This window comes from Rhinichthys klamathensis, unplaced genomic scaffold (assembly GCF_029890125.1).
Source record: "Rhinichthys klamathensis goyatoka isolate OS25496 unplaced genomic scaffold, OSU_Roscu_1.1 h1tg000127l_1, whole genome shotgun sequence".
NCBI classification, from domain to species: domain Eukaryota; kingdom Metazoa; phylum Chordata; class Actinopteri; order Cypriniformes; family Leuciscidae; genus Rhinichthys; species Rhinichthys klamathensis.
In genome coordinates, this window is record NW_026606664.1 from 3,378,375 (window position 1) to 3,404,345 (window position 25,971).

General features: G+C 36.7%; 2 protein-coding genes across 7 annotated transcripts in view; both read left to right on the forward strand.

Annotated features, from left to right (window-relative positions):
* cdc14ab (cell division cycle 14Ab) overlaps positions 1-25,971 on the forward strand; it is a 117,655-nt gene that overhangs the window by 28,807 nt on the left and 62,877 nt on the right. For 2 of the 6 annotated variants that reach the window (XM_056256577.1, XM_056256572.1), the window contains exons 7-16: positions 3,560-3,622; positions 4,169-4,256; positions 4,886-5,116; positions 5,427-5,565; positions 6,221-6,374; positions 7,206-7,306; positions 9,633-9,680; positions 11,921-12,061; positions 13,305-13,677; positions 18,573-19,728. In XM_056256577.1, coding sequence (XP_056112552.1) covers positions 3,560-3,622; positions 4,169-4,256; positions 4,886-5,116; positions 5,427-5,565; positions 6,221-6,374; positions 7,206-7,306; positions 9,633-9,680; positions 11,921-12,061; positions 13,305-13,677; positions 18,573-18,602 — 1,368 coding nt within the window. In that variant the 3' untranslated portion in view covers positions 18,603-19,728. Of the gene's footprint in view, positions 1-3,559; positions 3,623-4,168; positions 4,257-4,885; positions 5,117-5,426; positions 5,566-6,220; positions 6,375-7,205; positions 7,307-9,632; positions 9,681-11,920; positions 12,062-12,214; positions 12,607-13,304; positions 13,678-18,572; positions 19,729-25,971 lie in introns of those variants that run through there. The other 4 variants (XR_008807555.1, XM_056256574.1, XM_056256573.1 and 1 more) reach the window with 4 other exon arrangements.
* gpr88 (G protein-coupled receptor 88) lies at positions 23,864-25,300 on the forward strand. The gene has a single exon (XM_056256584.1). It carries the CDS (start codon positions 24,229-24,231, stop codon positions 25,264-25,266), a length of 1,038 nt encoding a protein of 345 aa, XP_056112559.1. The 5' UTR covers positions 23,864-24,228; the 3' UTR covers positions 25,267-25,300.

Sequence of the window (25,971 nt, forward strand, 5' to 3'; positions counted from 1 at the left end):
AGAGCAGTTAATTTGTTTTTGTTAGTTATTTGGGTTTATCTAATGGGTAAACATCTGGGCTGGTAACCAAAGAGTTTAGGTTAAAACTCTGCAGAGAGCAATTTTCTCAAGTTAACACGAATTCCAAATTTACCAAGTTTTTACTGGGTGGCAATTGTGACTTTATTTCTGTATTTCTTGTAATTGCTTCTTTATATTTCACAATGTGATTTCGTTACTCACAATTTCTGACTTTCTCTTGCAAATTTGCTTCTCGTAATTGCGAATTAATATTAAAAAAATTGCGACATTGTGAGGTATAAAGACGCAATTACGAAAAAAACAAATTTGCAAGAGAAAAACTTGAGTAATTGAAACCATGTTGTGAGAAAGTTGTGATTAATGGAAAATATAAAGTCATTATTTCTAGTAATTGCGACTTTATTTCTACAAATACTACATTGTTTCTCACAATTAACAAATTTTTCACTCATAATTGCAACTTAATATCTGAAAATGTATCTCACAATATCGCAATTTTTAAGTATTAAGTCGCAATTATGATTGGAAAAATGATCATAAATCAAAGTAGTAATTGTGAGAAATGGTTGCAATTACACAAAATAATTTCTTGTAATTTCGACTTTATCTCACAATGTGATTTTGTAATAGGGGTGGAACGGTACATGTATTCGTACCGAACCGAAACGGTACGGGCGTCACGGTTCGGTGCACGAATTTACACGGAGAATACACGGTATAAAAATAAATAAAAACTCGCGTGGAAATTAATTAATGTAATGCGGAACTACTGTTAGATACGCGGGTTCTTTAGGGACACATAATCTGTACCATCGGCTTAGCTCTGAACGCGCGTTCACTTCAAACGTTGGTTTATACGCGCGTCCTATTCGCTTTGGACTAGCCTCGAACTAGACGCGATAGACGCGAATTTAACGCTCTATTCGCGTTCGGTGTGACCACATAATGAACAGGCTGCGATGTCAAGATTGCAATGCTGGAGTGTGTGTGTGTGTGTGTGTGTGTGTGAGAGAGAGCTAGGCGCGGCTGCGATCGAACAGTGGAATCATAAAAAACATACTCCGTCATTTTGTTCATACAGATCATTAAACCTGCAAAGTGTTTACTTATATTTGTGTACACTCGCAATAAAACACAACATTGTGCTTTTGTCACACTGTAAACTCTTGTCAAACTGTAACCTACAACTGTCACCCAACCAAAATCTCTCTCTCTCTCTCTCTCTCTCTCTCTCTCTCTCTCTCTCTCTCTCTCTCTCTCTCTCTCTCTCTCTCTCTCTCTCTCTCTCTCTCTCTCTCTCTCTCTCTCTCTCTCTCTCTCTCTCTCTCTCTCTCTCTCTGATTGATTAAAAAAGAAAATCGAATGCGTTATTAATGGTAGTATTATTTTATACAGAAATCAATTATTTATAATTCAGATGAGAATAATGTTACATTGTTAATTAATAATGTTAATTAAAATTAAGGAAAACAAATATATTGATCTGAAATATTAATTTATATATAGCAAATTAATTTTAAATTAATTCAGGTACAATTACCAAACATATCGCAAGGTCTTTTTGTCTTTTTATTAATTTAATTAATAAACTAATTATATAAAACTATTGTCAGTGCACTACAAATAAACTGGTTCTATGCCTTTATTAATAAAACGTATTTAAAAAATACAATGCCTTCTGCATTTTTGTTTTGCTTTTCCCTCCATTGTACCGAAATCGTACCGAACCGTGATGTCTGAACCGAGGTATGAACCGAACCGTGACTTCTGTGTACCGTTCCACCCCTATTTTGTAACTACCTATATTTTTTCTCTTGTAAATTTGTTTCTCGTAATTGTGACTATATAATATCGCAATTTTTGGATATAGTCAAGTTGTGAGATGAAGTCGCAATTGAGAAAAATGTTGCTAATTGTCAGAAACGTAAGCAAAAAATCTAAATTGCAAGAAACATTTAACTTTTCTCGTAACTGTGACTCACAGTATCGTGATTTTTGTATTGTCACATTGTGAGATATGAAGTCACAATTATGAGGAAAGTTGCAAATTGTCAATGTATCAATTGTGAGATCACATTGTAAAAAAAGTCGCAATTACGAAAAACAATTACGACTTTCTTGCTTTAAATTCTATATATAATATGTAACTACTCCGTCTTAAACATTCGGCCAATGTCACCAAAACATGTTAACCATCAGCCATGTTGGGCATTGTTTTAGACTACTGTTTGTAAGCTAACCAGGTTTTATTCTCAAGCTTTTAACCAAAGTGCTTTCTAAGACGCTAGCATCACAGGGCCAAGTGTCTTGATCAAGTATGAAGTTCGCTTGTAGATTACCGGCCCACTACACTCCACCATTACTATTGCAAGGGTAAAATGAGGAAACTGGAGATTTTGGTAGTGTTGGCAGTAATTAAGAGCAGCTCATCCACACCATCCATTGACACTGCAGAAGAGGATTTCTACAGTAAGCTCTTTGTCCAGTCAGCTGCAGAGGGGAGGAGGGCGGCTGGGCTCATTCGATTAAACCTGACCAAGAACAGTTACATAACATCAGACTTAGAGAGTAAACGGACACGGCCGCCAGTTGTACGTCTGCACGTGTAGACTTCACTGACTTGTTTGTGTTAGAGAGATGCAACGTTTCATACCTGAACGCCCTCAGCTGATTGGTCCATTAGAGTGATGCGACTTTACCAGCTTGTGATAATCACTCACCCGCTGTGTGGTGCCCTCTCTCAGCACTGATTAGGTTTTGATTGACAGGTTCAACCCTGCAGCTCAGGACAGCATGTTCCACGGTTGGATGGTTCCGGTGACAGTCTTTCAGTGGTCTGTTTCCATTCAGATTCTGAAAGGTGCACTAAATATTACATTTATCCACAGACCACCCATGCCACTTTTTTTATGGTGAGTGGCATCTTGAGGTCATGTGACCACCCAAATCCGACTCTTCTATTGTAATCCACACAACATAATGGGGAGGGGACATATCAGAGTTCAAAAGAGGACAAATTGTTGGTGCGTATCTCTTTGGCACATCTGTGAGCAGGACAGCAAGTCTTTGCTTTTCGTATGATGCTGCATTTATATAGCAGTATAAAGTCCAGTACTACTGCTGTATTAGTTATTAATAAAGTGAATAAGAGAGAATAAAAGACTTTGTGCACCTTTTAACCAGTTCTCTGGTAGCCAACTGTGAGAAATGCTGTGGACTCCAACAGCAGCAGAAATCTGACACTCCATTAGACGCGGCCCTCATCGCTCACTGCCACGGCTTATCGACTCGTGCGCCTTTTTCCTTAATGTCTTCCCGTGCAGCTCTTCATTGAGTACCAGACAGGCCGCTTTAGCCCCATTACACTGACTAATTGGTTAAACATAGTCAGACGGTATGGATGTGAGCTTGTTTAGGGTGGGGGGGGGGGAATTATTTGAGACTTTCAAGGGAAATTCACCTTACAAATGCACATTTTTGTAATTCAATTTGATTAACATATGACTAAGTAATGTTTATAATTAACTTTGTTTTTCAGGCCCTTCAGCACGGATTCTTGAACTTCGAGACGTTCGACGTGAATGAGTATGAGCATTATGAGGTAATGATGCCCCTCTTCGCCCCCTCAATATGAAATGCGCTCATTAGGCGGACCAGCAGGCAATGTTTTTTACCCAGAATTACTTCCATTGCTCTTCAAGCCGGTTACATAATCATGTTTATTCCATTGGGGCCCAAAAGACATTTTAACGTAATGAAAGTCTCGGCTCGATCAATTTGATTTAAATCGCACACAACATGATTATATGTCGCCTACCTGTGTTTATAATCTGCTACAAGGTTGTTGTACATCTCAGTTTAAACAATCACTGGAACAATTCCCGTCAAATGAGCATTCGATTGATTTGTCCTTTAGTATTATGTAAATTTTCTGGCTTGTGTTAATCCGTTACCCGCTGTGCTCTCGGATTTGAAGGGGTTACGACAGTCTTGTTTATAATGCGTTTCAGGACAGCACAACTTGCCATTTATAAAAGATACTCTATTGGCTGTTTTACAAACTTCCCTGATTAATTTCTTTGTTTTGATCTGGTTCCCTTTGTCTTTATTCATTTTCCATCCCTCGACTCACTTTGTGTCCTTCCAGCGTGTCGAGAATGGAGATCTGAACTGGATCGTCCCGGGCAAACTTCTTGCTTTCAGCGGTCCACATCCGAAAAGTAAAATAGAGAACGGTAAGGCTGCTTGCCATGTATTAGCCATATATTGTATTAATTTAAGCACTTTCTCTGCCATGATGTTTGATGTAATTTACTTATGTGACAGTAGAGGGTGCCCTTGTTTTACAAGTCATCACAGAATCACACACGCATATAGGTAGAGATTTCAACATATTAGATAACATGATTGTTTTTAAAAGCAGATTGTTTAGTTAGGGCTTAGGTATTTGTTTAAATCCTTAATCCAAAGTATTAAACTGGCATGCAATTTATGCTTTTTTTTAATTTTATTAAATTAATTTATTATATACTATAATTGATTACATACCAAGTTATTTAATTTATATTATATGTGAATATATGTATTTGTGCTTCACTTTATATATGCATGCATGTATGTGTGTGTATGTATGTTTGTGTATATATATATATGAATTAATGTGTATGTGTGTATAGAATAAAGTATGTGTGCTTGGAGTTTTTTTATAGAAATAAAAATGTTTAAATAACAATATATAATAATGTAATGGTATTATATTAATTTTATTAATATATTCTATATTTCCCATATTTAGATTAAAGAATATATATATATAATACTAGAAATGATGAATGTATGGACTTCCTCTTCTCTTGTGGGGCAGGTTATCCTCTACATGCCCCCGAGGCTTATTTCCCATATTTCCGCAAGCACAACGTCACCACCATAGTGCGCCTCAACAAGAAGATCTATGAATCCAAGCGCTTCACAGATGCTGGTTTCGACCATTACGACCTGTTCTTTGTGGACGGAAGCACACCCGGTGACGTCATCACCCGCCGCTTCCTGCACATTTGTGAGAGCACAGATGGAGCAGTGGCCGTGCACTGCAAGGGTGAGACGCCACTTAAATCAAAGACATGGAAATATGGCCGCACAGCATCACCTCATTGCCCTACTAGCAAGACAATTGTTGTCAATATGTTAATGATCTTTTTATGTTGCACGAAACATTTAAATGCTGTGTTATTGATCCGACTCAATGAAGAAGTTTTTTGGGGGGTTTATGGTCTCACAGGAACTAAAAGGGAAATTAAATGTTAACAAGCATTAGCCTAATAATCAATATTATGGTAAAGTGGCCATGGAAGTGCGTCAATAAGACCATTAAAAACACCTGTGACCTTTTTTCCTACCAATCACAGCGGGTTTAGGCCGGACGGGGACTCTGATTGGCTGCTACCTAATGAAGCACTACCGTTTCACAGCTTCTGAAGCCATCGCTTGGATCCGCGTCTGCAGACCCGGCTCTATTATTGGACCCCAGCAGCATTACCTAGAAGAGTAAGTCCCAAAACTACCCACAATACACCACTTTTGGCCTCTTAACAACTTTTTTCCCCTCCTTTTTATTGTGCACTACGTTTACATAATGTTGATGAGTGCTCTAACTTTGTCTCAAAGGCGTGTATTTTCAACAGCGTAAGAGTGTATTTCGAGAGCGCACTCCTTTGCTAAGCAGATAAGGAAGGTCAGCAGATGTTCCAGATCTGGCTGAATCATCCAACTCTGGTTTGGGAAAAGGAGTGCTCGTGGAGTTTGATTCAGCTTTCGTCTATCAATGAGGCCTTTCGTGCGTTGTAAAACCAGACCATGGTTCGGTTGTCATGTCTGAGTTAAAACAGAGCACTGGCCATGTGCAGGACAGTTAAACGTAATCTCTCAAATGTTTTGTTGGACTTAGACAATGCTGTGGGCCGCAGCGTGAGAATGCCCTCCGCAGGATAGATGAACGTTATCTTCAGGCATATTTTCCACCTTAGAACACTGTGAGACGTTTGAGATTCCCCTTCCTGTGTGCTGGACACAAAGTATCTGTTATCGGGGCTTTGGAATTAAGGAAACGGTTCAATCTGAGACCAGATTTCTTTTCATATGGCTGAATTATTTGTGCAAAACAAGACATTGAATGGGAACTGTTGTCTTTGTACCTGTACAGGAAGCAGGCGAGTCTCTGGGCTCATGGAGACATTCACCGCTCCAAGCAGCGGCAGTATGAGGACAGATCCGTGCCTCACCTTATCTCTAGTATAGACAACCTCTCCATCAGCACCTCCATCTTTAAATCCCACAGCTTGGACCGTATGGAGGAGGTGAGGCCTAATGGGACTTAAAAAAAAACAAAAAATCTATTTAAATTAGGGATGCACAATATATCAGTACCATATATATTGTATATTAGGGATTTTTAATTTACCACATCGGTCGATATAGAACTTTTAATTCTTCATGCTCATTTCTTCTTCTTTTTGCATTTAGATGATAAATTTACAAAATAAAAGCAGTAAAGATAATGTTCTAATTCCTAAATTCACTTGTAGAATTTCAAATTATTTTAGTTTTTAGTGTTTTAAATTTTATATTTGTGCTTACATTTGTTCAAGTAAATTTGAATGATTTTTAAATCGAATTACTTAAAAAATAAACAAATATATAATTGTTATAATTCAGTATAAAAAAAGAGTATATTCCTGCAGAAGATGCTATGTTTTGCAAGGGGGACCTTTATAGTGTAATTAATTTAGACAAAAACAATACAGAATATGAATATCAGCTATTTACTATCAGCCGTAACATGAAAATATTTATTTATAATATATTACTATTGGTAGAGTATAATGTTAGAGAGGGTCGTAACCACTATATACATCGAGGAACAAATTTACAAATATAATGTAAAAAAAGAAAATATTTATTACCTTAGTGTAATAAATATTTATTACCTTATTTATTGGCCCGAAGTTTTAATATCTGTATTTTACTACTTAAAATGGTTATTCAAATATTTTTAAAACTTATTTAAATAAAATCACTGAAATACTGCATATGTGTAGTATAAATCAGATTTTAGACCTTTAACTCAACTCAAGCAGCACCTCTTTGGAATTATGTCAGCTGTTTAGATGTTCTCTAACTCTCGACAGAATGATTACACTGAGAACGATCTCGGTATGACACAAGGAGACAAACTGCGTGCCTTAAAGGGTCGACGGCAGCCGAGGTCTGCAACTGCTGGAGCCATAAGGTAAGATGCCATTCCTTTGGTTTTTGAAGGAAAAAAACTATTCTTTAGTTGGTTGAGCTATAGCACAACCTACAATAGGGCCACATGTGACAACACTGAGAATGTAACTCATTTTGACTCAAATTGCGTTTCGTGATGCAGTAGTCTATTTTGGGCCTGGATCTCAACCTAGACATAAAAAGCAAAGCTGGTCTAAGACTAATATCACATCTTCTATTCAGATGTCCATATAATGAGCCACATTACATAAATGACACTCATTCCTTCCTGTTCATGAATGAAGTCTTTTATCACGACTCTTTCAACTTCCATTAGCTTTTAGCTCAGTGAAGAGATAAATGACGCCAGGCCACAGTTAGTGTTCCAGTCCACTCTAAAATGCAAGACCGAGCTAAAATTAATACAAAAGAACACAGATTGGTAAGAGCACTGATGCATCGGGCACAGAGCTAGTTGGCATAGTAACATGGCATTCCTGTTGTCTTGGAGAGATGTTTTCCCTGTACCTCTGGATTGGCTGACCATTGAGAAACATTCTGCTTTTACATCCCTTAGTCCTAAGTTTGAAATGGATTTCTAGCATGCTTATTTCATACTATATATATATATATATATATATATATATATATATATATATATATATATATATATATATATATATATATATATATATATATATATAATTTATATATATAATTTATAAACCAATGCCAACACAGGAGAATACATCAATATATTTCTACATATGTGAACTGTTCATCGCGATTTCAAAATAAAAGTTTATACCCTGAGTTTAGCATGTTTTGATGTCCACAAATTCTTCAAGAAATTACAGTGGCTGTAGAAGTGGCCAAATATTAAAGATTAAGTAAACATTTGAAATAAATGCCATTTGGTATGGACGCTTGTTTCCGCCACTGAATAAAAAAAAGAGGTAATTGCGACTTTTATCTCACAATTCTTTTTTTTCCCTCAGAATTGCGTGATTATAAACTCTCAATTGCTAGTTATAAAATTTACAACTTGCAATTATGAGAAAAAAAGGTCAGAATTCTGAGGGAATAAATGCAGAATTGCAATATATATTGCAATTTTGAGAGAGAGAAAAAACACGCAATTGCAATCAGATTTGTGTGATAAAAAGTCGCAATTGCGTGTTATTTTTCTCAGAATTATCTCTTGCAATTCTGACTTTTTATCGCAATTTTGACTTTTTTCTTGCAATAATTTTTTTTCTTCGAGTTTATATCTCGCAATTCTGAGAAAAAAAGTCACATTATCTTTTTAGAAATTGTTTTATTCCGTGGCGGAAAAAAAGCTTCCATGTATTTGGCCAATATTAAACAAGGATTTGCTCTGCTGTAAAGTGTAACAACACCAGGCCGTTGGCGCCCTCTCTGCAGGCATTTGTATTAATACATAATGTACATAAGATTTCTCGATTACCAAAATAATCGTTATTGACAGCCTGCAGAGGGCGCCAACGTCATGTGTATTGTATTTGTAAAACTAGTACGCAAAACATTTATAACATGTCCTTACTACTTTGCATGCTTAATTCAGTGACTAGCCTCCAGTTATCGCCCCAGAAATACGTTTTATTTTTCAAGAATTTTTAATTAGCTTTGTGCAGAAATGTCGTAACATTGATTTGGTAGTCTGATCAAGTAAATTATTAAAATCATCTCTAGGCTATTTTTTATATTTATCGGATTAGTTTGTCACACTGAATACTGGAAGAACAAGTCGAGTGCATTGCATTGTGTGATGCGGTATTCCGCACACTGCTCTGGTTGTTATGCTGCACAGTAAAGCAAATGTAATGTATAATCTGAATATTTAATGCATATTGCATGCTACTAGTTTTTCCAAAAATAGTTTAAAATGTTTAGTTTTAATGCCTAATTTGAAATGGAATACTAGCATGCTGCTTATTGCATACTATGCAGTGTATAATGTATACCGTGTTCCGGTTTTGTGAAAATAGTATGCACAACGTTTTCAACTTACATCTAAATATTACCTCAGAAACATTTCTGTATATAAATAATTTTTAAAAGGCAGTTGCGGTTTATTGATTGATTGGATTTGTAATACTAGAAATTGACGATTGTTGAGTGCATTGCATTGTGGGATATAGTATTTCACACAGTGTGCTCTGCTTGTGTACTGCACAGTAGATAATTTGGGCATTGAATATCATTTTGTTTCACTTGGAACTCAATTATTACATACAGCTCTATTTTCTGGGTTTTCAAAAGCAGTTTGTTACATAACCAAGCAGTGTGTACTTGAACCCAGTGTCATCTCAATGTTCTTCCAACAGACTCGAGGACATGAAGATGCACACCAAGTCTCCATCTCAGCCTCTCAGGTAACTTTTCATTCCAAACTTTCATTTCGTTTTCTTTAAAGGTCATAAGGGAGGTAATTTACATATAAAAGTCTTAAAGGTACAGTAGCACAACCACCTGTTTAAAGGTTTAAAATGGTTTTGTGGCCTGTTTTTGGTCTATAAAACAGTTTATATGAACTTTGCATAAATAAATAAAAATTCTGAAACTATAAAATATGGCCATCTCTGAAATGCTTTGTGTAAGCTGTTGGCTCAGTACACTAGCTATTTTACCTCGGACCTCTCCAAGTTTACAAAAATAGCCCAAGGAATAAACACAGCCTACTTACGGTTGGCGTTCTACGTACTTCACCCTCTAAAAGACAAATTATACCCTGGTGAATCTTAATTTCCAACCCCTCCTTGCGCACAACGCTAACAAAGCAAGATCTTGAAGTACCGCTCGATAAGGATAGGACTCTTCATCCTCGTGTGCTTGATGTCGTCAATAATTTGAACAGGCCCCGTTTTAGCACGTTTAACCCAGATGTAAATTAATCACCCCTTCGTGAGCAAATGCGCAGTCCTTAATTAATTTCCCATGAAGAGCGGCGAGTTGAAGAGGCCTCTTGGACATAACTGGCCCTCCTACACTTCCTGTCGCAGCTCCTTCTCACAAGGATGAAGGATGAGCTTTTGGCAAATTTGTTTGTTTTGTATTTAGCCGATAGAGACCTAGATGGAGAGAGGGAAAGAGCTGAGAGCCATTTTCACTGAGAGCTGAGAGTTTCATTTTGACTTTTGGTACAGATTCTGTTATAGCTGAGTAGTAATATATTAGGTATTACATTTTTTGTGTATAAAATTAGTTTTTATTAAGTAGTATTACATATTTAGATTTGTATTAGTTTGAAATATTTTAATATATATATATATATATACCCAAAATTTTGAACAAAAAATGTCACACTCACCCTTATTTAACCAAATGTATTCATAAGTTATGTAAATTAATTAATAACATAAGCATAATTAATTATGTAAAATTCAAAAAGTATATCAATGGAGATTTTAAAAAAAGTTTCTCCTGGGAAAATATTAGAATTTTTTTTCAAACATCAAACTGAAAGATTATATTAAGACAACTGTTATTGGTATTATTATTATTATTGCTGTTATTTTTATTTGTTTATAATTTTGTTTGCAGAGATAATATTGTTCAATTATTGTAAACAATAAGAATATTTGAAATAGTATTATTATCAGTATTTGCTATGAATAAAGCCTTTTATGCTGACATGGCCCTAACCCTAACAAATTCATTTAAATGGGGATCACATTATTAGATACTATATTAAGATGAATATGATATGTGAAAAATGTTAGCACATAAAATATTGAAGTGTTTGATACATTAAAAAAAGAACAATTCATTCTTAATGAAGCAGTTCGTTAGCATCACTTATTTCATTTTTCTTCTAAAAACATGTTATTTTTGACACAAATTCTTCATCAATTGACTTTCACTGATGATATTAAACTGTGAGATTAAACTGAGTCAAACAGGAGTTTTTGGAGTGGGTGAAAAAGGAGGAGAAGCTGTGTGGGAGATTGTGATTAGTGGTAGAGATAAAGAACACTTCAGAATGAAGACCAGAAGAAAAAGTAAAACGGCTATTTTTTTACACTGAAAGTAAAGAGAAAACAAAAGTAAATTTTACTAGGCCGATTTTGGACCCTCGCCTGTAACTTTCCCTGCTTCTTTTTCCTGATATCTTTTTCCTCAAAGAAAGCCTCTTTAAAACAACACTCTCGTCCCTTGTTGTACAGAATCTAGCGGAAGTGATGCCTCTGTTAAAAGTTTCTTCTAAACAGTTAATTTCCTAGTAGAAGTTTTTGGCAAGAACATAACGTCTCTTAGAAATGTACTTCTAAATAGTCAGTATGGCATTTTTCATGACACCGGGGTGGATTTTGGAGATTAAATGATAGTAGTCAGATTCCCAGTAGCAGCCCAGACTACTGTATCTTGTTTATTTTTGCAGACCTGCTTTTGCTTTCTTTTTACTTCAAATCCACCCTGAAAACTGTGTGTGTGTTGTATGTATGTATGTATGTATGTGTGTGTGTTGTAATAAATATCAATTAATTTATTTATACACAAAATATTTATTTACTCCTGTAGAGTTTGCAATACGGTGTTAACACCTAAGTGTTAAGATTTTTACGTGATTTCAGCTGATTTCATGCCTGTATTTGTGTTTGTGTGTGTTTTATAGCCGAATGAAACCCACAGCCACTGTCCAGGGTTCCATCTCCCCCCTAAAATCCTCCAAAGTCCCACCATCCTCCTCCGTCTCCGTCTCTGCCTCTGCCAAGCGCATTGGCCGCTCTTCATCTTCATCAACCAACCTCAAGAGGTGAGCCTGACCTCCCTTCTAATCAGCTTTCCTCAATCTTCTCTACACTCTCCATATCTTTCTTCTGTCTGCTTATTCTCTCACTTGTCCACCAACTCTTTTGTGTAACTTCTTCCTCCTCTCTTCTTTCTCTCCTGCCTTCTCTCCTCCCAGCTCCCTGGTGGCCTTCTTTCCGCTCTGTGACTACCCTATGCTCTGAAACGGAGAGCCGTAAACGCAAGGAATCAAGTTGGTTGCTCCGTGCTGTTGGTGCACTGGTTTCAAGCGACTCGTTCCCTGCCGTTTATGTAATCAAATATCCAGAGCCATATCACCTACCTACTACAGTTTCACTCTCTCCAAACTTGCACTTGTCGAGTCATATTGATGTATTTTTGGACCAAGTGCATACCCACTACTTTCCAGTACTGTTCAGACCATCTTGAAAAGCACTTTCTAACACTCTCCAGGCTAGGGCTGGGCGATATTTTATAGATGTATAATAAAAAATATTGGAACATTCACTGAAATTTGATTATTCTGCAGTAATGTTAATAAAACGTTTGTTTAAAGTTATCTGGTCTTTAATAATGTTCTCAAAATGTAAGCGAAAAAAGTTATTTATGCCTCATTTATAATCCCCCCCCCCCCCCCCCCCCCCCCAAAACGTTTTGGTTGGACACATATATATGAAGTTTTTTAAACGTTACTAACTACTTGTTTCCCATTTTGTTTTTTGTTTTTCTAATGTTCGTTTAACCAAGAGAAAACCTTTTTAAGTCACTGAAAACATTTTTGTTAGCTGTCAATTTATAAAGAGAATTTTAAATAAAATTTAAGTTGCATTCTTCATAATTGACTTAAAGGATGCAGTTTAATCATTTTTCTTTTAAATGCCTAAATATAATAAACTCGTGCCCACATTCATTTTCACTTAAAATTTAAATTTCGCTTATAATTCTGCGAACATTGAGGGATGACACAAACGTATGATTGAATCAAAATTTTGATATACATAAGTAGCAGAAACGGCATTACATTTGGCAAGTTAAATTCATTTAAGTTTAAAGAGACTTTTCCGTAGTCAATTTTGAATACGTTGCCCGGCCCTATTCCAAGTCTCAGCCAATCTACATGCAATTCCTCATCCTTTTGTCAGAAGATTTTCCATGATCTCCGTGTCCTGCAGTGTAGATATGGGTACGAGTGTGTCCTCCCTGTCCTGCACCCTTCATGTCTGTTTCCCCTCCATCCCATCCTCCAGCACCAGGTTAGCCAGCTCTTTGGGTAACCTGTACGAACCAAATGGCGAAGCAAACGGCTCTGGAAAACCACCTTCCCCTTCCTCGTTCACTTCCCATCCCGTCCGCACGGGCTACAGCAGTCCGATCGCCCCACACAATTACCACTATGAGGTCAACAACAACAACAATCATTATAACACCACCAGCACCCCGAACACCAACGGGGTGAGCCCGAGCAGCGGGGCAAAAAGTGTGACCTACAACCTCAACCACACCGGCCTGAGCGGACCTTCCACCAATGGAAGGCTGGGGGCCAGTGAACAGGGGCACCACAGAAGCCCCGCGACAGGGCTGAGCGGGCTCTCCGCACGCTACCTCAGCCGGTCCATTCCTGTAAGTGATCTCTCCTCCCAAGATACACACCCAGCAGCAGCATTTCATACAATTTACCATGGTTACTGTTGGTTTCTGCTAAGATGCCATAGTTCACAAATATGGCTTTTCTTTCTTAAACTACAGTGGAGGGTGCTTAATATATTTATGCTTATACTGTTGATAAATTATATTTGGAATTTAATGTGGTCACTGAAATCTTTCATTTAAGTTTGCCTGTGTAATACATTAATAAAACAATTTTTTAAGTTAATATTTGATTTATATACTTTTTAATTATATACATTTCCTTTATTATATATATATATATATATATATATATGTGTATGTGTGTGTGTGTGTGTGTGTATATGTATATATATATATATATATATATATATATATATATATATATACACACACACAGTAGTCAACAAGTGTATAACTTTGATGAAAGGTTTTGATCCACTTCAAATTATATATTATGTAATGTAATGATGGAAAATGAGTTGTCAATAAAATGACTCAAAATAAACACTTATTCACAAAAAATTTACAGAAAAATCTGAAAATTAACTAACTTGTTTAAATTAAAATTCTAAACATTTTCAATTAATATTTTTTTATATTTAGAAGTGTATTATAATTTTTTTTTTAGTTATGGAAATTATGTTTGACGAGTGCAACTAGACACAGTAATGACTTCGTATTAGACATATTCTAATTCTTGGAAGCTTCTTGAACCACTTAAACTTGAACAAAAAAGAATCTGTATATATTTATTATGTTTCACAACTGTAACAAAGGTATTTTAGTGGAAACTATGGTTGCCATGGTACAAAATCCTTCCTACTTTACTCTGATCTAACACAACACATCTCAGTTTAAATATTGACAGGTTTTCTCTAACAGATGCTTTTAAACGCTTCCCTGAGCATGTTGCATGTCATCTGTTTTACTGAATACATTCTCATGTGCATGTCACTCATGTTACATCTCACTCTGTGTACGTCTGTCTCTAGTGTGTTCTCAGAAAGCTCTTACTTGGATGATCTAATATTTACTTAATTACTATTGTCAAGTGAGCTTTAATCGAGTGGTCGGGATGAGACTAATGTTTTTATTTTGAGCTAATCCGTCGCCCTTCAATTTCTGTGAGTGCATCCCACGCTGATGAAAATTAATACTAAATAAACAAATATTAAAAATGCAGAGCAGGGATTCATTGGGGATATAATGAAGGCTTTAAAACGTAGCTAATATGGGTACTTTTTACATGTATGGTGGAAGGCTGACAGCTCTGGTCTGGTTTAGCACTAACATGGCTGCTAACAAGTACTAATGGCACCTCAATGCTGCTGTTTGATGCAATGGGAGTGGTGTACGTTGCAAATATATTCAGTAATTGTTTGAAATGATCAAACAAATGTTCCCCCCGCTTCAAGTAGTTAAACTTTCACGGTTGTTATTCAACAACTGATTCGTATTTTGAACTGGTTTCAGAAACTAGATGATTTTCTTGAAGTTTGGATCAACGTTCGTCTTGTGTTGGTTTATGTTCATGCTCTTCCGACTCAGAATTGGCTTCATACATTTGAATGCTGACTAATTGGCGAACAAAAAATTGTTATATTAATCAAAGATGTTTTTTTTGGTTGGTTCTTAATTAACAACTTATTTGTTGAACTGGTTCCAGAAACCATATGATTTTCTTGAAGTTTGGTTCAATGGTTGCGTTTGTTCATTTATGTTCTTCCGATGACGTATGTAGACCTTTGTGGCAACAACAAAGTTTTATGATGGTTCTGTTTCGTATATATCAGTGTTCTGATTCGCGAATCAGTCACCTTTTAAACGTATTATACATTTTTTCCCATGATTAAATGGTCTCTAAATGCACCTTTTATGTTACATTCTCAGTTCCATCTTACTCATAATTACTAAACGAATCATTCATGGAACGGTTAAGGAATCAGAGTGGTTAAATTGAATCTGATTCAGAACCAAACGCACTGAAGTTAGTGTGTGCAGTTTCGTAAAAGCTAGCTTTGAAAGCATAACAGGACGTAAACATCTCAGAGTAGAACTTCACAGGTTGTTAGAGTTTTAACCAGTGTAACTAAAAGCGTTTATGAAAAACATTGCCTAGCCTACCTTTAAATTTCTCCATATATTTTTGGTGAATCATTGAAATCAGAGTCATTGATCCCAACTTGTAAAGCCTTCATCTTGTTTTTATCTGTAATATAATATAAATGTACGTTTTATTGGAGCAATGAATGCCGAACAGGTCTAGGTTTATAAGAAACACTTGACCACTGCAAAGAAAATAGATTTGTCTGTGGTATTGCGTGACCTGAGGGCACTGACTGGACTGAAAGGTCATGAGCTTGATTTTATTGGTCTGTTGTTCTTGGACCTTCTCTAGAACTCTTGGAAGCGGTCCTGCTTCAGGGAGTTTGGTAGTTCCCCTACAATTTCCTGTTTAGTGCCTTTGTTTCCCATTGTGAATCAGTGTTTTTATGCTTAAGCCACTGTACATGTTTATCATGTGATTTCACAACTTTCCAGGCAGAATTTCTCCCTGATTACCCCGTTTATGTGATTTGACGATTGGCTCATATCACCGTTCTAGATCGTAGTGCGCTGTCTTTGTTCAGAAACCCACAACGCCTACATATGTAGCAGGAGTGACTCAAAGTTTCACTGCAGTGATGATGAATATCATATTCTGCCTTCCACTGACAGCAGCCCTGCGCTCCGTTAAACATTCTTCCTCAAAGGGCGATCAACTGACAAAGTTTTTTGACGCTAGGTGTTTACAGCGAATATAATTACCGTCAAGATGTCATCCGTTTTCTTGCTGCTTAAAATGCCTGCTTCAGGTTGCAGTGAATTAGTATAAAGTTGTCTCATAGGGTTGCACGATATTGACAAAAAGGTGATATTGCGATATCGATAATGAATATTGCAATATCGATATTAATTTCGATATTTTTTAAACGTATGTAAAACTACAAAAGTTATGGGAAAACGCATCAAAAAAGATTAATAAATAAAACAAGTTTTCTTACAACATAAGGTTTATTTCAACTGACAGTCATATTGGACTGGTACAACATGAATAAATAAATAAATAACCATGTCTACAGTACAGGACATGTTTTACTGGTTGTATGTACACTACAGTGTAAAAAACAATAAATAAAGAGCAAGTCTACAGAACCCACCTAGCCACTTAATGCTTTTTCTGTGATCGGATAGTTATCTGATCGTGAAAAGACCAGGTGTAAATGCCTTCCGAAACTAGCCTGGGATTTTACTGTATTAATTTAAGTGCGAGTCCTCATCCTTTTGAAGTGCATTGCTTTTGCAGTTCAGAAAACAGCTTTCCTCCACATGCCAAAAAATCCCACAAAAAATTTAAAGCTGAAGTCGGCAAGTCTGGCAGATCGAGTGGACTTAGGCAAAATGTTTAATGTTTACAACTCTCATACCCCTCCCCCACTATCAACGAATACCCTCACGTGCACTCCATTAAATCTGAATTGAAGATCGGATTTATATCCGTTTTGCAAAAACACATTTATGTGACCAGGTGTAAAAGGAATATCGTTTTAATAAATCAGATAGCTATGCGATCAGTGAAAACGCATGAAGTTGCCAGGTGGCCTGATGTTTACTTGTGCGCTGGTGTGTGCGTCGAGCCGGCAAGTGTGTGTGTGTGGGGACTGTGTGGTAGTAGAGCAAGGGAGAAGTGAGAGAGTGACGGCGATTAGCTTTGGAGCGAGTAGCGACTCTACAGTCATATTGAGAAAAACAAAGTGTCTTCCCTGTTTTTTTCTGACCACTGTGGGAAATCTGTAGCATGAAAAGTTAACCCTCTTCTTGATTTCATGTTGTTTATGGAGAAGGAGAATCAGGAAATGAGTCGGGGGAAATGCAACGGTGCATGTCGGACCAGACGCATCATAAACAAAATATCGCATAAATATTGCAAGACTTTCGATATGATATCGAGCAACGTGATATCGCGATAACGATATTGATTCGATATATCGCGCACCCCTAATTTCTCATTATGTTATCAGATGCAACTCTCATTAAAAATTAACGACTTTGCTTGGTTTTTCAGCAACAGGGCCAAACAAAGTCTTTTTCTGGATTTTCTGCACTTCGTAATTCTATTGAATGATTTTGAACATGGTACAATTGTGCAGATTGATCTATATTCTTATAGGTAGCTGAAAACAATCAAAGTAGTTCAATAATTTAAATGACATTCAATAAGTGGACATTCGTTGGACGTGTAGAATATTCGTAGAACTGAACGACCGACATTCTAATTCGTTGGAAACCTGTGGGGCTTCCTGCGGAATTCTGTGGGCACAAATTTGCCAAGATATTCTTATCAGAAGTTCAAAAGCGTTGAGTAGCCATATATCCAACTTTTACGATTTTGAATGAATGCGAATCTGGTGTTATTAGAACGTTGATGAAACGGTAGAAAACGGACGACACTAAATGGGACACAATGCTTTCTGTTGCTTCATAATTGTCTGCTGAACCAACCCCCCCCCCCCCCCCCCCCCTTTTCGTTTATCCCTCCCCCATCCCCCTTGCAGCAATTAAGAACAATTACCATGCAGTTGTGCATGTTGTACAATTGTGTCTTCTAACCTAAGTGGCTTTTTTGCAGTCAGTTTCCCCCTCACACATTTAATGCAAATTTATTTCCTCTCTAAGCTTTGACTTTTTATTCTCATCTCACCCTCATTTACATCAGCGAGGGCTGTGATAGTAATGTCTCAGGTTAGCTTTTTAGACTATTATTTAACTACCCTCTGTCATGTAATTTTCTGTAATTGTTTAGCTTTGTAATCATTTCATCTTCTGTTTTTCCCCCTCTTTTACAGTCCCTTCAGTCTGAGTATGTTCAGTACTAAAGCCGCCACTTTCCGCTAACCCCCGTCCCGCGCTGCTGGCCTGGTTCCGACCCATGACGCCTTCACTGTGACCACCAATTCGCTGGCTTCTTGTCGCAAAGGGGAACGAGGCCAAAAGGAGATGCTTTTGAAACCGAACGGCTCATGGTTAGCCTCATGGTAATGATACGTCCTGCTATGACAGAGCTGATCTGGAATCTGCTGCATGCTGTTAAAAACAACACGAACTTGCCTTGGCCATCCTTTCAAACCATCTCTTCTTATTTTTTTTTATTTTTTTTTTTTAGATACTCTCCATGTATGAATATACATAGTTGTACTGAAAAATATTTTTAGATGAAGAATTTTGTACTTTTTTTGTCCTATTTTATCTATGATTCTTATGCTCAGCGACGAGGTTTGTTGGATATATTTGTGTCTTTGGATTAGGGAATTTGTTCTGACGTAAATATCACGTTTTTGTCTCCTGAGTGTACTTACTGAGTAACATATCAAGTGCGAGGGCTATATTTGAAAGGTGCAAAATGGTTCGCCAGCCACGTGTCGTCTTCAAAGGGATTTTTGGCCAGCGAAAGGGATAAAGAGTGTGTGTTTTCTTTATTTGGGGTCTAAGGTGGGCTTGTCTCCACGCAACGGCGGACGGCTAATGAGACCACGACCAATTTGCAAGCAAACTTATTTTTCTTTGGAAAATGAAGGGCTTTGTTTGTTCAGTATGAGAAACAGGATGGACTCCTTGTCTTTTTTTCCATTGTGACATCATAATGTGTGTTATTATCAAACTAATTGAGATCTGAGCTCTCACGGTTTTCAAGGGCTGTTGAAAACACAAGCACCGACACTTCATCTTTCACCAGCAACTCTGAAATATAATAATATTTTAGAATATAGGAGTGAGTTACGAGTTTCTGGCTGCTGGTTTTAACATGCACCATTTTTGCATGAAGTAGCACAAACTGCTTAAGTTAAAATATATATTATTAACGATAACGAATACTCACTCGCAAGTTGCAACTTTCTATTATAGTAGAGGAGCTTATGTGTAGGCGATGATATGTATAACAAAACCCTTTATGTTATTGCACATAATGAATGTACAAACTAATCCAGAAAAATGTATCCGTTGAGGGTTCAGTTATTTTAGGATGTTTACAATCAAGTGCAAGTTATTTATCGTACAGTGTTCTTATAGGTTTACCAGCAGGGTTTAAGCTAAAACCTTTGGATTATTTACACAAAAATGGTAATACGGTCATTTAGTAACTCTCATGACGTTCCGAATTTGACTTTATTTCTTCCGTGAAACACAAAATATGATTTTTTGCACAATGTACAGAGCTCTTTTTAAGGACTGGGACAAAATTATGACAAAACACCATAAAAGTGGTAAATAAGCTTATGAAGTAATACGATCGCTTTGTGTAATTATAATAAATTATAAGCCTCCCCTTCTGCCGAAACTGTCAAATCTCATTCAGTTCAAGAATTCCTTGTGAAAACGTTGCTCCAGATTTCATGTAAATTAGAAATAAAAACGTTTACAATCATGATGTCAAATCTGATGTGACACATCTTGACAATAACAATTGGTGAATGAAACTTAAGAGCTTCAGCAAAGAGGCAGCTTTTCTGCAAATTATGATTATTTTGGTTTGTAAACAGGCCTTCTGTAAACTTTTGGTATCGTTTTTCTTCGGACTACTTTTCATAGTGTACTTTTAGACCTCAAAATGCCCAATTTATTTTTATTTAACGGAAAAGAGCAGCTTGAACATTCTGCCGAACATCATCTTTTTCGTTGCAGAGAGGAAAGTAAATAGTACAAGTTGATGATAAATGATAACAATTTTATTTTTTGGGTTAAACTAACCCATATGTTTCTATTTGAACAAATACTCCAGTACAAGCTTATGCAATTATAACTTGATTGACTGTTGTGTATATGTATCTTTTAGCCCTGTACATTCCAGATGGTGTTATGTGTATATACTTTTGGGAGAATCTTTTTTGATTGAAGTATTCTACCTCTTTGACATATACATGATATAAACTACTCTTGCTTATGAAAAAAGTATATATATATATTTTTGGAGTAGTGTGTAAAGAAAATTTAACAATGTTAGAGCAGTGTTTGCTATTCACGAACATACTAAATGGACATTAAAATACAATTTAGTGGGTTGTACATTATTCTTTTACAATGTAAACACGACTTCAAAGACCAAAATAAAAGATTAATTTTGCTTTAGTTTGTTCGTTTTCTTTGTGCATGAAAAAACATGACTTCCCTCAAGTGCAGATCCCTAATTAGTCTTATTGGTAAGTAAATAGGCCTACTGTACAGATTGTGTTATTCTATGACAAAAATACAGCTTCTTTTTAACAGCTCCACAAAAATAAATTAAGTGCCAACGATGCTCTCTCCCTGACAACAAAGTGTGAACTGCAAATCACCACACATTTGTGAACTAAAGTCTTTCATTTCGAGTCTATCTGGCAGCAGGCGTCGGGTCGTGGGCGACCGGAGACAGCTGTGAAAATGACTGCTAGTCGAGCGACTGTTCACAGCCATGATTTCAGTAAGTATTCCAAAATGTCAGTTTAATTTCTGCACGATTTGATGCAGTGTCGTGAATTCTTTATTTAGAAAACCGTCTTGCGGGTCTAAAATGTTCTACTAAAAAGTTAATTTAGGATACTAGGCTTAGGCTACGCTACTTGAGTGCTATAGCTGTCATAGGTGTAACGTTAGGCCTACTATATTGAATTGAAACCATGGCCTTGTGTATTTCCGAGCCCTTTCTTTCAGATTATGAAGGTCCAATGTCTTTCTTTGAATACACATTAAATTCAATAATCATTTAAAGCAAATAGCAGGTTTCAAGGCTGCTGCTGCTGCTGCTCCATTCGCTATAATAATAGTCTTTTAAGTATCTTTGAAATGGTTCCGGAAATGCAGCTTGACATGTCAAAACTGTCACGGTTTTTCTTACTAACCTATACTTCATATGAGCACTTGAAGATCGGATGAAGAAATATTCACGCTGCTCTTTTAATGATGTACCATTGTTGAAGGCTTTAAAGTGCGCTCTCGGCCGCTGATGCGTAACATAATAATGTGATGGAAAACGGAAGATTCTCAGAACTTTAGCTAGCATTTTGCCTAGCACGAGGTTCTCTCACACTTCTGAACATGTGCTTCTAGTAACGGTAATAGAATTTTGTTCAAAGTTATATGGTCTTAATATTCTCAAAACATTGAAATATATATATATATATATATATATATATATATATATATATATATATATATATATATATATATATATATATATATATATATATATATAAAATATCTATCACTTACATTTATGCATTTGGCAGATGCTTTTATCCAAAGCGACATACATTGCATTTCAAGGTACACATTCTTATCAGTTCTTGCTTTCCCTGGGAATTGAACCCATGACCTTGCCAACGCTCTACTGTTTGAGCTACAGGAAAGCTATATATATATATATATATATATATAAACATTTAGTTGGACCTTCATCTAATGTATTTAAACGTTACTATACTGTGTAAAAAAACAACAACAACTGCTGCCTTAAATTTGAGTACAATCAACATGGATGTTTAAAGGGATAGTTCACCCCAAAATGAAAATTCTGTCAGTAATTACTCACCCTCATGTTGTTCCAATCCCGTAAGACTTTCGTTCATCTTCGGAACACAAATTAAGATATTTTTGATTAAATCTGAGAGCTGGATCACTCCTCCATAGGCTTCTAAGGGATCGAAACTTGCCGGCCCAGAAATGTTATTAAACACATCGTTAAAATAGTCCAAGTGACTACAGTGGCTCAATCTTAAGTTTATCAAGCGACGAGAATACTTTTTGTACGCAAAAAACAAACAAAAATAACGACTTAATTCAACTATTCATTTCCTTCTCTGTGGGCCTCGAGGTAGTTCACGTAGTGTAACTGCGCAATGCTTCTGTGTTGTACGTCACACGTAGGCTCACTATTGGCCAACGCTGGTCGTGTGTGATCCGTGTGACGTACAACCAAAAGCGCTGTGCTTCTGGCCGGCAAGTTTCGATCCCTTAGAAGCCTATGGAGGAGTGATCCAGCTCTCAGATTTAATCAAAAATATCTTAATTTGTGTTCCGAAGATGAACGAAGGTCTTACGGGGTTGGAACAACATGAAGGTGAGTAATTACTGACAGAATTTTCATTTTGGGGTGAGCTAACCCTTTAAGTTATTTCAACTTAAATTACATTGAAACTGACCTGAAAATAAAATAGTTGAATCTTGTATAACTTGAAAAATATGAAAATTGCTTAACTTATTTTGATGAGTTAAAGCAATGTTAAAGCAATGAGTTAAAGCAACCTGGACATTTTGACCTTCCAGAGAACATTTAGAAATAAAATTTTCATAGGTGAATGGGAACGTTTTTAGCTGGTATTTACGGAATCTATTTAATATACAGCCTGACTAGTGTAGTCCAATTCCCCAAACCAATGACTTTTAAGGTTTTTTAATGAATCATAAACGAAAAAAAATACGATTTCCGAACGAACGAATGACTTTTACAAGCCAGTTCTTTTAATAAATGAAACATGTACAACACGATCATGGTAGTCCGATTCGAGCCAGTTCTTTTTAGTGAATCATAAACAACAGGATCGTTTGATTTCCGACAAATTAATCGCATGACTCTGTTATTTTTAATGAATCAAAAACGCATAGCATGACCAGTGGAAGTGTGATTCTCGAACAATTGACTCTAAGCCTATTTTTTTTTTTTTTTTTTTTTGATACATTCAACATTGTATCAGTAATCAGTGTAGTCTGATTTGTATTTTTAGTGAATCAATAACATATAGCGCCACCAATGGAAGTCTGATTCCCCAACAAATTATGAACGGATTCTTTGTAGTGAATTAAAACCATACTGTATCTTTTTTGTTCTAGTTCTTTTTCAGTCTATCAAAAACAATTATGAACCAAACAAAATGGATACTAGGTTATTAGTTTTGTCATGTATTTTTATTTTCTTCTCATTTTTGGAGATTTTTTTTCACCCTAGTCCTCATTCACTTTCATTGTATAAAACAGAGCAGCATGAACATTCTGCTAAACTTCTCATTTTCTGTTCCACAGACAAAAGAAAGCCCTACAGGTTTAAAGTGACATGAAGGTGAGTAAATGATGCCAGAATTTCCATATATAAATAACAAACTAATATTATTTATGTTCTCTGCTTATTCAAAATGCATCCTACTGCCGCCTCCTTCTTCCTAAAGATTCTCAATGGGGAGCCCATTATATTACGCCCTATTGATTATTACAGGCTAAGTCCATTATGAATAATGAATTGCCTTCGTGGTGATTATGCTCCCTGGGAATCATGAAAGACAAGCCAGATTGTAGCGTGGGCTCTTGTTGATCTCACGCTTCTCAGTCCTCACACACACACACACACACACACACGAACGCACATATAAAGCTGGTTTCTCCACCGCAGCATCGCCAAAGGGAGCTGCGCTCTCTCACGCGCACGCTTCTCCACACAATATGAGATGAGATGACATTATTTTCCAGCCTGCTCCCATCATGCCAAATGACACAGACGTGCCACTGTCGATGTGCGCGCTGGGACGCGGCTCGCGCATCTCTCTCGCCACCTTCTACTCCTTCATGTGCGTTCTGGGAACCGTCCTCAACCTCGTGGTGATCTATTTGGTGGTGACGTTCAAGAAGCTCCGCACAGCCAGCAATGCGTTTATCGTGAACGGCTGCGTGGCGGATCTGCTGGTTTGCGCTTTCTGGATGCCCCACGAAGCGGTGGCCACCTCCACTGGGACGTTTCTGGTGGTGGGTTACCAGGCGTTCAAAGAAGCGCTGCTGTTTCTTGGAATCACCGTGTCACTGCTCTCCCATTCGCTTATCGCAGTGAACAGGTATGTTTTGATCACCAAAACGCCTGCTGTGTATCAAAGTCTGTATCAGAAGAGAAACACAGAGTGGATGATCGCAGGATCGTGGCTGATCTCGGTGGGCTCTTTGTTCCCGTGGCTCACGTCCTTTCGATACCCTCCCGAGAGATGCCGGGACGCAGAAGACGGATCCTTCACCACGGTGTCCGTTTTGTCCAGTCGGTTTGCCGCCTGCACTTTGGCGTTCACTATCATCGGACAAACCGTCGTCGTCATGTACTGCTACTTTAAGATTTTCCGCCGGGTGCAAATAAGCGTGAAGAGGGTCAGCATTTTGAATTTCCAAATCGTGAACAACCTCCCTTATTCTTTCCCGAGAAAGGACAAGCGACTCGGCTTCTACGTTCTAGCAGTGTGCTTAATTTTTTTTCTTACAACCGAACCCATTTTTTGGGTTCTCATCGCCGGGCTGTTCATCCCGGTGTCAGTGGCGCTTTGGACGTCAACTTGGATTGTGTTCTGCACTATATTCGTGTCCAATCCCTTTCTGTACACCTGGAAAAACGAGGAGTTTCGGAAGTCGTTCAGGTCTGTGATGAGGGGGGACTTCTTGCGGGGATCCACGGTCGGGGTCGAGCCCATCACCATCAATACTATTTCTCACATCTTCCCGAGACAAAACAGCCGCAGGGCATTTCTGGGTGAGATGAACTGAGACGAACCTGCGAAACCTTACTAGTACTGTGGCTGAATTTGGCTTGTGCCTGTTGAAGATGCTTCAATATAAGCTGCATGTGTTTTACAGTGTTTTGTAAAGCAAAGTTTTTGTAACATTTTTGTGCAAGTTGAAGTGTGAATTGTTTTTGCACAACTGTGAAGACTACACTGGCACTTTTATAAATATGAAATGTTTATGAATGTTCAAATAAAAATTTAAATATCTCGACTGGTTTCATATCTTAATTTTTTATATAAAATGAATATTAATATGATTTAATATTTCTATTATATAAAATGGTGTTTTTTTAATAGTGTGTGATTTTTTTTTTAAATATTTAAAATGTATTTTTTATTTTAAATTAATAGTCATAATGATGTTATATTAAATTAGAACTGTCAAATCGATTAATCACAATGAACATAAAAGTTTGTAAATGTGTGTGTACACATATATACACACATACAGTATATGTATATATATATATAATTTATGTTAGATGCATTTTATTTTAAAATGTAAATTATATAAATATAATTCATTTTGAATTATTCATAAAGTGTATCAATATTATATTAAATGCTAAATTGCTTTAAGATTTATTTAAAATGTCAATTATTTTATTTTGAATAAGTAAGTGCATAAACTGCTTTTTATTTTAACAGCTTCTTTAAAATGTCTATTATAATAATGTTTTATATT

Bases quoted from the DNA above. Each gene is read 5' to 3' on its own strand.
- gpr88 (XM_056256584.1), top strand. From the start codon at position 24,229: ATGCCAAATGACACAGACGTGCCACTGTCGATGTGCGCGCTGGGACGC.